The 15,749-nt window shown below is 43.1% G+C and overlaps 1 protein-coding gene across 1 annotated transcript; it reads left to right on the top strand.

The window, feature by feature from the left end:
- The first annotated feature begins 9,425 nt into the window (after window positions 1-9,425).
- Window positions 9,426-13,848, top strand: LOC115122721 (beta-1,3-galactosyl-O-glycosyl-glycoprotein beta-1,6-N-acetylglucosaminyltransferase 3-like). The gene has a single exon (XM_029651968.2). The coding sequence runs from the start codon at window positions 10,167-10,169 to the stop codon at window positions 11,472-11,474; it is 1,308 nt and encodes a 435-aa protein (XP_029507828.2). The 5' UTR covers window positions 9,426-10,166; the 3' UTR covers window positions 11,475-13,848.
- Window positions 13,849-15,749: the final 1,901 nt, after the last annotated feature.

The following is a 15,749-nucleotide window of genomic DNA, read 5'->3' as shown; positions in this document are numbered from 1 at the left end:
TTCTCTGTGGTAACAGAGTGTTGTTTATGAGCAGTTAGACTGCACATAACGACACTCTGGAGGAACTCTGTGGTAACCATGGAGTTATGAATTAATGAATAGTTTGGGGGCCCCTCCCCTCCTCTGTTTTAGCTGGGGGCTCTTTTAATGAATTCTCCTGTGGTAACAGAGTTTTAATGAATTCCTCTCCCCCATTTTACCTTCTGTGGTACACACAGAGTTTTAATGAATTCCCTCACCTCAGTTAGCTGTAGGGCTCTGTGGTAACATGTTTTAATGTCTTAGCTGTAAGGCTCTTTCTGTTCAGTTAGCTGTGGGGCTCTGTGGTAGTAATGACTGTGGGGCTGTGGTAACAGGCTGTAATGAATGTTAGCTGGAACAGAGTGTTGCATCTCAGCCTCAGGAGTTATGAATTAATTATTTCCAGTCTCACTGGTCCTCTTTCTGTTCCAGTAGACTGTCTTCCTCTGAGGCCTTGGCTGACAGACCTGGAATACACACCATAGTGATGCTTTTAAGAGAGTGTGTGTGTGTGTGTGTGTGTGTGTGTGTGTGTGTGTGTGTGTGTGTGTGTGTGTGTGTGTGTGTGTGTGTGTGTGTGAACCCCACCATACCTTTGCTCTGCAGCATCTCCAGTAGTTTCTTGATAGACTGGTCTCTGGCCCCCAGGGTCTGTTTCTGACTGTCGATCCTCAACTCCATCTCCTCCAGCGTCTTCCTCAGGAGGAACAACTCTTTGGCCTGGGGGTTACATTCAATACAATTCAACCAAACAGTATTCATCTCTATGGCCTGGGGGTTACATTCAATTCAACAATTCATCTCAAACAGTATTCATCTCTATGGCCTGGGGGTTACATCTCTCTATGGCCTGGAGGTTACATTCAATACAATTCAACCAAACAGTATTCATCTCTATGGCCTGGAGGTTACATTCAACACAATTCAACCAAATGGTATTTTCCTTGGCCAAGAGGTTAGATTAAACTAAATACAACTGCAATAATCTCTTTGGCCTAGAGGAAAGTGTCACACCCTGATCTGTTTCTCCTGTCTTTGTGGTTGTCTCCACCCCCTCCAGGTGTCGCCCATCTTCCCCATTATACCCAGTGTATTTATACCTGTGCTCTCTGTTGCCAGTTTGTTTTGTTTGTCAAGTCTACCAGCGTTTTCCCCTTGCTCCTCTCTTTTTCTAGTTCCTAACTATTCCTACACATTGGGGCCGTGCATTTTCTAGTTCCTGTTTTCTAGTTTCCCCAGTTTTTACCATTCTGTCTACCCTGACCCTGAGCCTGCCTGCCGTTCTGTACCTTATGGACTCTGATCTGGATTACTGACCTCTGATCTGTAATAAACTTTTGTTATTTTAACAGTGTCTGCATCTGGGTCTTCTCCTGAAACGTAATAGTAAGATTCAATTCAATTTAATGGGAGAACACAACACACCTCCTTTCAGTAAATGTCCTGAACTCCTGAATCCAAGCTACTTCTCAGCATGTTTGTGTTATTTCTAAATTAACTTAGTTAGCCTAGAGATTAGATTCAATCAAACGTTATTTATATCCAATAATTCACTTTCGATTCAATTAACTTTATTGATACCCGTAGGGGAAACATGACGTGATAGTGATATTTCTAAATGAGGTTAGTTAGTTCTATATACTTGTTGTACTGTTTTATGGCCATTAGCATTACATTCCTCAAGTTATTCAGATGTATTATTATTATGCCTTCTGACAAATGAAATGGTGTGAACAACATGATGCTGTATAAAGTAGTGTGAACAACATGATGCTGTATAAAGTAGTGTGAACAACATGATGCTGTATAAAGTAGTGTGAACAACATGATGCTGTATAAAGTAGTGTGAACTACATGATGCTGTATAAAGTAGTGAACAACATGATGCTGTATAAAGTAGTGTGAACAACATGATGCTGTATAAAGTAGTGTGAACAACATGATGCTGTATAAAGTAGTGTGAACAACATGATGCTGTATAAAGTAGTGTGAACAACATGATGCTGTATAAAGTAGTGTGAACAACATGATGCTGTATAAAGTAGTGTGAACAACATGATGCTGTATAAAGTAGTGTGAACAACATGATGCTGTATAAAGTAGTGTGAACAACATGATGCTGTATAAAGTAGTGTGAACTACATGATGCTGTATAAAGTAGTGTGAACTACATGATGCTGTATAAAGTAGTGTGAACATGATGCTGTATAAAGTAGTGATGAAAAGTAGTGTGAACAACATGATGCTGTATAAAGTAGTGTGAACTACATGATGCTGTATAACATGATGCTGTAGTGTGAACAACATGATGCTGTATAAAGTAGTGTGAACTACATGATGCTGTATAAAGTAGTGTGAACAACATGATGCTGTATAAAGTAGTGTGAACAACATGATGCTGTATAAAGTAGTGTGAACAACCTGATGCTGTATAAAGTACAGAATCCTAAATACGACTCTGATGAACTGACATGTAAATGTCCACTGTGTGTTTTCTATCTGTTTTTAACCTTTCACTGTAAACCAGAGCGCCAAAGACACATTTCCATTCTGTGTAAACTTCAATGGACAAACTCGTTTTTTTTTTAAAATTAGAAGTGAAAATAGACCTGGGCCCTTATCCAGAAAGTATCTCTGAATAGGAGTGCTAATTAGATTATATATGAACAGATCCTAGATCAGGACTCAGCTTTCTGAAACTAGACCTCACCTGTCTCTGGTGTTCAGCTTGGAGCCTGTGGAAGTTCTCCTCAGTGGGTTCGAATGACAGAGGTTCTCCAGGTCTCCCTCCACTACAGTCCTGCTGGAACAACTGATTCAGATCTCTCTGAGTCCTCAGCTCATCCTGCAGGGCCTGCACCGTCATCTGGAGGTGCTGAGGAGAGAGAGAGAGGGGGAGAGGGGGGAGAGGAGAGAGAGGGGGGGGAGAGAGAGGGGGAGGAGATAGGGAGGGGGAGAGGGGAGAGAGGGGGAGAGAGAGAGAGAGGAAAGAGAGCAGAGAGAGAGGGGGGAGAGGGTAGGGAGAGAGGGGAGAGAGGGGAGAGAGCAGAGAGAGAGAGGGGAGAGGGTAGGGAGAGAGGGAAGAGAGATGTTCATACCATCATACCGTTTCTGTACCATACCACGGTTTACGTTATTACCGCAATTATACACAAGGGGCGCTTTTCACTTAACAATTTAGGCAACAGGGATCTTGATCCAGGAGGGGGTTGAATATCTCTGCTGTAACCAAGAAGTTTGATCTTGACATTTAGCCACTTAGCAAGTTAGCAAACCAAATGCATGGCTGGAGCCCTGATCTGCATATCATTTATTTGACACATAGTTATACTCAACTTATAGTTATAAGCAGTGGAGTAGCATGCACATACCGTCAGTATTTCGAAATACCCCGGTATATGGTATATCACCCAAGCCTACTAGTGCTTGCCTTTGATATCAGTTACAGTTTGTAGTTCTTCCTGCCTTTGATATCAGTTACAGTTTGTAGTTCTTCCTGTCTCAGTTACAGTTTGTAGTTCTTCCTGCCTCAGTTACAGTTTGTAGTTCTTCCTGCCTCAGTTACAGTTTGTAGTTCTTCCTGCCTCAGTTACAGCTTGTAGTTCTTCCTGCCTTTGATATCAGTTACAGTTTGTAGTTCTTCCTGCCTCAGTTACAGTTTGTAGTTCTTCCTGCCTTTGATATCAGTTACAGTTTGTAGTTCTTCCTGCCTCAGTTACAGTTTGTAGTTCTTCCTGCCTTGATATCAGTTACAGTTTTTAGTTCTTCCTGCCTCAGTTACAGTTTGTAGTTCTTCCTGCCTCAGTTACAGTTTGTAATTTCGGCCTACTGCCTTCTCTCACTGCTTTCTTTCCCTCTCTCTCTCCATCCCTCAACCCTTTCTATTAGCATAGACGTGACATCAGACAACACGAGACATGGTGTCAAGAACAAGATGAAACCAGCCCGAGACGAAACGAAACGAGCCACCTACAGTGCGATTCCCCACACGGCAGCTTCTTGTCAACGTTACTAGCTATCTGGCCGAACAGAATCACAACACATGGACTTCTGCCCCATGGAGAGCCACAGTCATGGCGTCTTTCTGTAGGCACTAACTCCGCCGTGGCTCGTTGGACAAAGGCTATAGGGAAACGAATGGCATTTTGGGATAAACGCCTAAACTAAGGTCTTTGGTTCACAGGCTTAGACGTTTTGTTCTACGAGATAATCTCCAAGAGATCATGTCACTTTTTGTGAATTTTGGAGCATTTATGTAATCAAAACAAGCTTCATAATTCATAAAGGTCGTGTTAACTGACTGCTATTATCTCATAGAACAAACCTCCTCAGCCTTCATAATTCATAAAGGTCGTGTTAACTGACTGCTATTATCTCATAGAACAAACCTCCTCAGCCTTCTCATAAACAAACCTTCAGCCTTCAAATTCATAAAGGTCGTGTTAACTGACTGCTATTATCTCATAGAACAAACCGTATAAGATCTCCTCAGCCTTTATAAACTCAGACCTTATTTTCAGCATTTATTCCTAAATTCCATTCTTTCCCCATTTATTTTCCACGTAGGAATGGCTGAACGAACCAGTGGGGCCTCATTGGGGTGGCAGGGTAGCCTAGTGGTAAGAGCGTTGGACCAGCGGGGCCTCATTGGGGCGGCAGGGTAGCCTAGTGGTAAGAGCGTTGGACCAGCGGGGCCTCATTGGGGCGGCAGGGTAGCCTAGTGGTAAGAGCGTTGGACCAGCAGGGCCTCATTGGGGCGGCAGGGTAGCCTAGTGGTAAGAGCGTTGGACCAGCGGGGCCTCATTGGGGCGGCAGGGTAGCCTAGTGGTAAGAGCGTTGGACCAGCGGGGCCTCATTGGGGCAGCAGGGTAGCCTAGTGGTAAGAGCATTGGACCAGCAGGGCCTCATTGGGGCGGCAGGGTAGCCTAGTGGTAAGAGCGTTGGACCAGGAATACAAGCTGGCGATCTCGTGTTTTTATAACGTTGTCAACTAACCCGTCTTTAGGCCAGAAAATGTGTCACGTCACCTCCTATGCAAATGTGGGGTTCTGAAACCATGACACTTCAAGTCCGCTCCACTGAGAGGAGAGAGACTTCGTGCCATTATAAGGCATGGGATCCTTATGTCCCAGGGGCTTTGTGCCATTATAAGGCATGGGATCCTAGAGGGCTTTGTGCCATTATAAGGCATGGGATCTCACGGTGTCCCAGGGGCTTTGTGCCATTATAAGGCATGGGATCCTACGGTGTCCCAGAGGGCTTTGTGCCATTATAAGGCATGGGATCCTACGGTGTCCCAGAGGGCTTTGTGCCATTATAAGGCATGGGATCCTACGGTGTCCCAGAGGGCTTTGTGCCATTATAAGGCATGGGATCCTACGGTGTCCACAGAGGGCTGAGGACACCAAAATGTTACTCGGAGCCTGTCCAGAACAGTCACCCATCTAAGAGAATATTGTATGTTGTATTCAGATCCGTGTGTGTGCCTGTCTGTCTGCCTGTTTGTAGATGAGTACATGAGCATACAGGTGAGATTATAACATTTTAAAGGATTTTAATATTAACTACCTATTTGATGTCAATGGAGGTTCAACACTGGTGTTCAAAGAAATTGTAAATAAAATAGGAAATCATTTTCCTGCCATTCCATGAGTCCTTCATACATCCACGCTATCAAACGGAATGTCTAGAATTATAACAACATTCTAAATTCTAAAAGTTGACCTAAACTCTCTAAAAAACATGGCTCTGAACGGGTGGAAACAGGTGACATGTACAAGGACTCAATTATTTCAATATTCAAATAATGTACCTATCTGACATCAACAGAGCTCCATAACACCGATGTTCAACATCAATCATTAACACATTTTATAAAAATTAATCTCAGCCTCAACTCTGCCTTTGAGACCTGGCTGTGTTTGCTGTACCAGTTGGAAAATGAGTCTAGGATGTTTGTCAAGGATATTAACCTGCAACCAGGATGTGATAAAACACCATGTTTAACCACCGACAGCTGTCATCTAACCCCTGTACACCCGTACAAACCCTGTTCCTCTGCACCACACCAGGACGTGATAAAACACCATGTTTAACCCCTGTACACCTGTACTAACCCTGTTCCTCTGCACCACACCAGGACGTGATATGTGTGGATAAAGGTGTCATTGTGAAATGTTGAAGGATTTCATGGAACGGAAGTAAAATGATTTCAATATTAAAATAATGTGCCTATCTGCCGTGAATGGTCAAAGCAGCGGTGGGATGTTGTTGTGGTCTGGTAATAGGAGGTCTACCATGTTAGTCAATAGGACTGTGACAATGACAGTAGTGTGACATTTTTTTCCATGGTCCTTTAAAAACCTCCTGTATATAAAATATTGTGTGCAAAATGTACGGGCTAGATATTTCAAAATGTATGGGCTAGATATTTCAAAATGTATGGGTTAGATATTTCAAAATGTATGGGCTAGATATTTCAAAATGTATGGGCTAGATATTTCAAAATGTACGGGCTAGATATTTCAACATGTATGGGCTAGATATTTCAAAATGTATGGGCTAGATATTTCAAAATGTATGGGCTAGATATTTCAACATGTATGGGTTAGATATTTCAAAATTCTGACTCAACATGTTTATGAGCTAGATATTTCAAAATGTATGGGCTACGATATTTCAAAGCTCTAAATCAAATCTTCAATTTATATAGCCCTTCGTACATCAGCTGATGTCTCAAAATGTGCTAGATATTTCAGAAACCCAGCCTAAAACCCCAAACAGCAAGATATTTCAATGCAGGTGATAGATATTTCAAAATGGCTAGGAAAATTTCAAAAAGGCCAAAAACCTAGGAAGAAACCTTTATCCGAGAGGAACCAGGCTATGTGGGGTGGCCAGACTCCTCTTATCAGCTGTGCCGGGTGGAGTTTATAACAGAACATGGCCTAGAGGACAGACAGCTGTTTAACGTGAGAGGCTCAGCCATGTTAGGACTGACCACGACTCCATTTTGCCTGGACAGAAACTAAAACATGGCTCCCACGCTGAGGTCTGCCTAGTGGTTAAGTGACTCCAGGACTGCTTCCATCACGTGGAGGGTAGCCTAGTGGTAAGAGCATTGGACCAGATTCAGGGCCTCATTGGGTGCGGCAGGGTAGCCTAGTGGTAAGAGCATTGGACCAGCAGGGCCTCATTGGGGCAGCAGGGTAGCCTAGTGGTAAGAGCATTGGACCAGCAGGGCCTCATTGACCGAATACAAACAGGGTAGCCTATGGTAAGAGCGTTGGAAACAGCAGGGCCTCATTGGGGCGACAAAGGTAGCCTAGTGGTAAGAGCACAAGGACCAGCAGGGCCTCATTGGGGACTACAGGGTAGCCTAGTGGTAAGAGCGTTGGACCAGGAATACAAGCTGGCGATCTCGTGTTTTTATAACGTTGTCAACTAACCCGTCTTTAGGTCAGAAAATGTGTCACGTCACCTCCTATGCAAATGTGGGGTTCTGAAACCATGACACTTCAAGTCCGCTCCACTGAGAGGAGAGAGACTTCGTGCCATTATAAGGCATGGGATCCTACGGTGTCCCAGGGGGCTTTGTGCCATTATAAGGCATGGGATCCTACGGTGTCCCAGAGGGCTTTGTGCCATTATAAGGCATGGGATCCTACGGTGTCCCAGAGGGCTTTGTGCCATTATAAGGCATGGGATCCTACGGTGTCCACAGAGGGCTGAGGACACCAAAATGTTACTCGGAGCCTGTCCAGAACAGTCACCCATCTAAGAGAATATTGTATGTTGTATTCAGATCCGTGTGTGTGCCTGTCTGTCTGCCTGTTTGTAGATGAGTACATGAGCATACAGGTGAGATTAACATATAACATATAACATTATAACACAGAGGATTTTAATATTAACTACCTATTTGATGTCAATGGAGGTTCAACACTGGTGTTCAAAGAAATTGTAAATAAAATAGGAAATCATTTTCCTTCATACATCCACGCTATCAAACGGAATGTCTAGAATTATAACAACATTCTAAATTCTAAAAGTTGACCTAAACTCTCTAAAAAACATGGCTCTGAACGGGTGGAAACAGGTGACATGTACAAGGACTCAATTATTTCAATATTCAAATAATGTACGTATCTGACATCAACAGAGCTCCATAACACCGATGTTCAACATCAATCATTAACACATTTTATAAAAATTAATCTCAGCCTCAACTCTGCCTTTGAGACCTGGCTGTGTTTGCTGTACCAGTTGGAAAATGAGTCTAGGATGTTTGTCAAGGATATTAACCTGCAACCAGGATGTGATAAAACACCATGTTTAACCACCGACAGCTGTCATCTAACCAGGACACCTACACCCCCGTTCCTCTGTCACCAGGAAGTGCCATAAAGACACCATGTCTAACCCCTGTACCCTGTACCCCTGTTCACTGCACCACACCAGGACGTGATAAAACACCAACCCTGTACACCTGTAAAACCCTTTCCTCTCACCACACCAGACTGTAAAACACCACCACCCCATTGACCCTGTTCTCTGCACCACACCAGGACTGACCCAACTCCAGCCACTGAATGTTGATGTAAATATACCACTGTTCACTCTGCACCACACCAGATAAAGGTACGTATATACTGTACTCTATATCATCGACTGCATCCTTATGTAATACTGTGTTAACTTGTATTTACTGAAATGTTGAAGTTTATTTCAATGCCATGGAACTCATACCAAAATGATTTCAATATTAAAATAATGTGCCTATCTGCCCCTGAATGGTCAAAGCAGCGGTGGGATGTTGTTGTGGTCTGGTAATAGGAGGTCTACCATGTTAGTCAATAGGACTGTGACAATGACAGTAGTTAACATTTTTTCCATGGTCCTTTAAAAACCTCCTGTATATAAAATATTGTGTGCAAAATGTACGGGCTAGATATTTCAAAATGTATGGGCTAGATATTTCAAAATGTATGGGCTAGATATTTCAAAATGTATGGGTTAGATATTTCAAAATGTATGGGCTAGATATTTCAAAATGTATGGGCTAGATATTTCAAAATGTATGGGCTAGATATTTCAACATGTATGGGCTAGATATTTCAAAATGTATGGGCTAGATATTTCAACATGTATGGGTTAGATATTTCAACATGTATGGGCTAGATATTTCAAAATGTATGGGCTAGATATTTCAACTGTGTACGGCAACTTCTGACTCAACATGTTTATGAGGCTGCTTTGACCCACGCCTCAAAGCTCTAAATCAAATCTTCAATTTATATAGCCCTTCGTAGATCAGCTGATGTCTCAAAGTGCTGTACAGAAACCCAGCCTAAAACCCCAAACAGCAAGCAATGCAGGTGTAGAAGCACGGTGGCTAGGAAAAACTCCCTAGAAAGGCCAAAACCTAGGAAGAAACCTAGAGAGGAACCAGGCTATGTGGGGTGGCCAGTCCTCTTCTGGCTGTGCCGGGTGGAGTTTATAACAGAACATGGCCTAGAGGACAGACAGCTGTTTAACGTGAGAGGCTCAGCCATGTTAGGACTGTATGCCTGGCAGTCCTAACATGGTGGCGGCAGGGTAGCCTAGTGGTTAGAGTGTAGGGACGGCAGGGTAGCCTAGTGGTTAGAGTGTAGGGACGGCAGGGTAGCCTAGTGGTTAAAGTGTAGGGACGGCAGGGTGGTTACACCATGCCCACAGACAACGCCCACTAGAGTTAATGATTCCACCTCTTCCTTTTAAACAGAGGTGTGTGAGAGGTGTGTGTCATTTATTTGAGCTGTGAGGTGCTGGTGAGACACATCCTTCTGTTGCCCAGCAGTGTGCAACTCCTCCTCCTCAGCTGTGGTGTTGATAGATACTAATACCACAAAGGCAATACCACATACAGGGTTCTCCCAGGGATCTTTTTTTAACAAAGAGGTGCTACTGAGTACAGCGGGATGGAGGACATTTCCTGCACTCTAAAGCAAAGAAATACTCCATTCAGGTGTGGTGCCAGGCCTTAAATGATTACAAATAACGTTTGTTTTAAATGACAGTGGCGCAACCAGTCCACAAGGTGGCGTAGTGCAACTCTTCCATTCTTTGAGGAGTACCCGGACATAGAAAGATTATATGGACTAGTCATGGCTTCTGTTCGGTTGTCCAGGTCTCAGAGATTCTTCAAGAACTTCTCTCTGATCCTCCTGAGTGGATCCGTCTCTCTGCTCCTGTGGGCCGCTCTCAGACGCCCGCCGGGCTCTGACAGGAGTCCTCTCCCCGCTCTGGACCTCCTGCCCCTGGACTACGCTGCCGACCTGCCGGCCTGCTCAGCCATCATCCAGGGAGACCTGGACGGTCTGGAGAGGAAGCAGCTCAGCCTCCTGCTGAAGACCATTAAGAAACAGCAGCTGCTGTCAGAGGCCTTCTACCACAACGTGACTCAGGACTGTCAGAGGTACGTCACAGAAAGAGAGTTCATCAGCGTTCCTCTCAGTCAGGAGGAGAAGGAGTTCCCCATCGCCTACTCCATGGTCATCCACGACAAGATTGAGATGTTTGAGCGGCTCCTGCGTGCCCTGTACACTCCTCAGAACGTGTACTGCGTCCACATCGACCAGAAGTCATCGGAGGCCTTCAGGACGGCAGTGAGGGCCATCGTGTCCTGTCTGACTAATGTGTTTGTGGCCAGTAAGTTAGAGAGTGTGGTATACGCCTCCTGGTCCAGAGTGCAGGCTGATCTGAACTGTATGGAGGATCTCCTGAAGTCACCTGTCCAGTGGAGGTACCTGATCAACACCTGTGGAACAGACTTCCCCATTAAGACCAACGCTGAGATGGTTCAGGCCCTCAAGCTGCAGAACGGTAGGAACAGCATGGAGTCAGAGACCACCGATGACTATAAAAACAGCAGATGGCAGTTTCACCACAAAATCACCAGCAACATGGTGATCAAGACGAACGTTAGGAAGAGCCCTCCTCCAATCAGCACCCCCATGTTTTCTGGCAACGCCTACTTCCTGGTGTCCAGGGCCTTTGTCCGTCACGTGATGGAGTCTCAGGAGGTCCGGGCGCTGTTGGAGTGGGAGAAGGACACCTATAGTCCTGATGAACACCTGTGGGCCACCCTGCAGCGCATGCCCTCTGTGCCAGGATCTAACCCTCCGCACATCAAGTACCATGAATCAGACATGAACGCCATTGCACGCATTGTGAAGTGGCGTTCCCTGGAAGGAGATGTGAGGAACGGAGCCCCATATCCACCCTGCTCGGGTGTCTACAGAAGGTCCATTTGTGTCTACGGGGCTGGAGATCTCAGGTGGCTCCTACAACATCACCACCTCATCGCTAACAAGTTTGACCCTGAGGTGGATGATGTGGCTATCAGGTGTCTGGAGTCGTACCTGCGCTTCAAAGCTACATACCGTGTTTCACTGAAGGACAGTGGAATCTGAGAGGATCTTACAAAAACTATGAAATGTTAAAAGTTGTAAATATGTTCATGTGCATTTATTTGAAATATGTTTTGAAATGTTGTATATTTCTGGTGGTACTGTAGAGAGGGTTGTACATACAGTAACATAGGTTTTATTTAAAATATACCCTGAGTGTACAAAACATTAGGAACACCTTCCTAATATTGAGTTGCACCCCCTTTCGCCCCCAGATCAGCCTCAAACCTCAGGGCATGGACTCTACAAGGTGTCGAAAGCGTTCCACAGGGATGCTGGCCCATGTTGACTCCAATGCTTCCCACAGTTGTGTCAGGTTGGCTGGATGTCCTTTGGGTGGTGGACCATTCTCGATACACACAGCAAACTGTTGAGCGTGGAAAACCCAGCAGCGTTGCAGTTCTTGGCACACTCAAACCGGTGCGCCTGGCGCCTACTACCATACGCTGTTCCAAGGCGCTTAAATCCTTCGTCTTGCCCATTCACCCTCTGAATGGCACACATATACAATCCATGTCTCAATTGTCTCAAGGCTTAAAACTCCTTATTTAACCTGTCTCCTCCCCTTCATCTACACTGATTGAAGTGGATTTAACTGGTGACGTCAATATGGGATCATAGATTTCACCAGGATTCACCTGGTCAGTCTGTTCTGGAAAGAGCAGGTTTTGTCCATTCAGTGTATTTGATATATTTCTGATTGTACTGTGTAGAGCTGATTGTACTGTATAGTTCTGATTGTACTGTATAGTTCTGATTGTACTGTGTAGTTCTGATTGTACTGTATAGTTCTGATTGTACTATGTAGTTCTGATTGTACTGTATAGTTCTGATTGTACTGTGTAGAGCTGATTGTACTGTATAGTTCTGATTGTACTGTATAGTTCTGATTGTACTGTGTAGATCTGATTGTACTGTGTAGAGCTGATTGTACTGTGTAGTTCTGATTGTACTGTGTAGATCTGATTGTACTGTATAGTTCTGATTGTACTGTGTTGTTCTGATTGTACTGTGTAGTTCTGATTGTACTGTGTAGATCTGATTGTACTGTGTAGTTCTGATTGTACTATGTAGTTCTGATTGTACTGTGTAGTTCTGATTGTACTGTGTAGTTCTGGTTGTACTGTGTAGTTCTGGTTGTACTGTGTAGTTCTGATTGTACTGTGTAGTTCTGATTGTACTGTGTCGTTCTGATTGTACTGTGTCGTTCTGATTGTACTATGTAGTTCTGATTGTACTATGTAGTTCTGATTGTACTGTATAGTTCTGATTGTACTGTGTAGTTCTGATTGTACTGTATAGTTCTGATTGTACTGTGTAGATCTGATTGTACTGTGTAGTTCTGATTGTACTGTATAGTTCTGATTGTACTGTGTAGTTCTGATTGTACTGTGTCGTTCTGATTGTACTGTGTCGTTCTGATTGTACTGTGTAGTTCTGATTGTACTGTGTAGTTCTGATTGTACTATGTAGTTCTGATTGTACTGTGTAGTTCTGATTGTACTGTGTAGTTCTGATTGTATATTCCAGACATACATGTATTTCTTCCTGTGCGCTGTATTTATGACAGCAGCAGTACCATCTAGTGGAATGACTAGTCTAACTGAACACAGCATTTTGGTATACACAAAGTTAGTTACACCTTACTATAAACTGGGTAGTTCGAGCCCAGGATGCTGATTGGCTGACAGCCGTGGTATATCAGACCGTATACCACAGGTATGGCAAAACATGTATTTTTACTGTTCTAATTACGTTGGTAACCAGTTTATAACAGCAATAAGGCACCTTGGGGGTTTGTGATATATGGCCAATGTACCACGGCTAAGGGCTGTGTCAAGGCACTCCACGTTGCGTCGTTCCCGTGGTATATTGTCCATATACCACAACCCCTCGGGCCTTATTGATTAATTAACTAATACTACAGAAGTAGTTGATCTTTCCTCTGTGTTTTAATCAAAATTCAGTGTTTCTGTATCAGTATGGACTTTAAAATAATTCCTTTGGGGTCATTTTGACCCCAGACAGAAACACATCATTCCTCCTATAGTAATTTAATAAAACTGACCTTTATTGGAATATAAGTTTCTCTGGAGACATAATTACCAGAGGGTGGAGAGAGAATATCTTATGCACAACACAAAAACTGTCCAGTTGTGCGGATGATTCTAGTTGTGAGGGGCGGCAGCGTAGCCTAGTGGTTAGAGCGTTGGACTAGTAACCGAAAGTTTGCAAGATTGAATCACCGCGCTGACAAGGTACAAATCTGTTGTTCTGCCCCTGAACAAGGCAGTTAACTCACTGTTCCTAGGCCGTCATTGAAAATAAGAACTTGTTCTTGACTGACTTGCCTAGTTAAAAATAAAGGTTAAATAAATAAATAAATAAAAATTCTACAATGTTTATTTTAGGGTGAATAAAACATTTAATCTCTTCTTGAAATGTTCCCAGAATGTTTCACTGCGTTGTGGGAACAGTCTGCTGAGAGCATTGTGGGGACACCACAAAATATATGTTCCCAGAATGTTTCACTACGTTGTGGGAACAGTCTGCGGAGAGCATTGTGGGGACACCACAAAAGATATGTTCCCAGAATGTTTCACTACGTTGTGGGAACAGTCTGCGGAGAGCATTGTGGGGACACCACAAAAGATATGTTCCCAGAATGTTTCACTACTTTGTGGGAACAGTCTGCGGAGAGCCTTGTGGCGACACCACAAAAGATATGTTCCCAAAAAACAAAAACTGTCCAGTTGGATGATTCTAAAATGTTTCTTTTACGGTGCAAAAAAACATTAACATGATGTGACAAGAACGTTCCCAGAACACATTTCGTCTGCTCTTTGAAGGGTCCCAGAATGTTTCATTAGGTATTGGGAACATTGTGTGAACATGACACGAGATATGTTCCCAAAACACAGTTGTGTTGCTTGTTAAAATGTTTCTATTAGGTTGCAAGAACATTTGCAAGAACATTCCCAGAACATATTTTTGTTCTTTAAAAGTTCCTAAAACATTGTGGGAACATTGTGGGAACATGAGAAGAGATTCCCAAAACACTAAAGCTGTCCAGTGCGCTGCTATTCAGATAATGTTTGTATCAGGGGACACAAAAAATTCCTCTGATGTTGCAAGAATGTTGACAGAAGAGCGTTTCTGAGTTCTTTAAAGGTTCCCAGAACATTTAATTAGATTGTGTGAACAGTGTGGGTACATTACAAGAGACAGGTTCATACAAAGTTAGGCTGCACAGGACCCTTAATGTTGTAAGAAGTTCATAGCATATGTGTTTCAGGTGAAACATAATATTCAATTCACAGTGTGTTCACGAAATCTACATTTGACGTTTTCTTGGAGGTCCTCTGAACATTTCAAGAACGTTTAGAAAATATATTATATAGATATATATATATAAGCTTTACCTAATATCCCCACATCATTGTCAGCAGGCAAATGAAAGCAGGTTGGAATACGTCCCCGTGAAGTTTCTCTCCAGATTTAATGACAATTCACATTGTCTTGTAGATGATATAGAGACACATTCTCATTTCATTCACAGAACATTTCAACAGCATTTAAATGTAACCATACAGTCACAACCATATTTTATACACGTCATATGTTGACAATCTGCACATGTTGGGTTTGAAGCTGCAATGTTTGGTTCCCAAACCAGGTTTGTTTTCGTCTGTTCCACGAGGGAAGCTATCTTATGTTTTCACTATATAGCCATGGCAGTATGGTCAATCAGGAATTTGATGTGTCCTTTTTAACCTTCTTGGACATACAGTAACTAACCCATAGAGATATAAAATAAACCAGGGGGGACCATATCAAACGTCTCTAATTATATCGGGTGACATTTTTTAACTTTCACAGAATCAATTTTGGTTTGCTGGGAAAACGTTCCTGGTACATTATGTTATTACATAACCTGGAAACCTAATGAGAACTTCTGAACAATGTTCTGTAATAGTTGTTACCGATGTTGTGTACAACATTTTTGTGAATGTTAGGAGAATATTTCAAGTATATTTCATTTACATTTTTGATAAATACTAATATTTTGTTATCAAAAGCATTCTCTCAATGTTTTTGGGATGTTATTATCCTAATGTTAGATAAAAACCTAACTAGAACCTAATGGAATCTTAGCTAATGTTCTGGGAATGTTCCTGGTTTGCTGGGAAAACATTATTTCATTTTGCATGCTTCGAGAAAAAACACACCGACCACCGACGCAGGCCCAAGAGGATTGTGGGTTCTCGAGTAAATCTT

The sequence above is a fragment of the Oncorhynchus nerka genome, unplaced genomic scaffold, assembly GCF_034236695.1.
Source record: "Oncorhynchus nerka isolate Pitt River unplaced genomic scaffold, Oner_Uvic_2.0 unplaced_scaffold_1097, whole genome shotgun sequence".
Taxonomy (NCBI): Eukaryota; Metazoa; Chordata; class Actinopteri; order Salmoniformes; family Salmonidae; genus Oncorhynchus; species Oncorhynchus nerka.
Note: the sequence above shows the minus strand (reverse complement) of the source record. Positions and strands in the feature narration are given on the sequence as shown.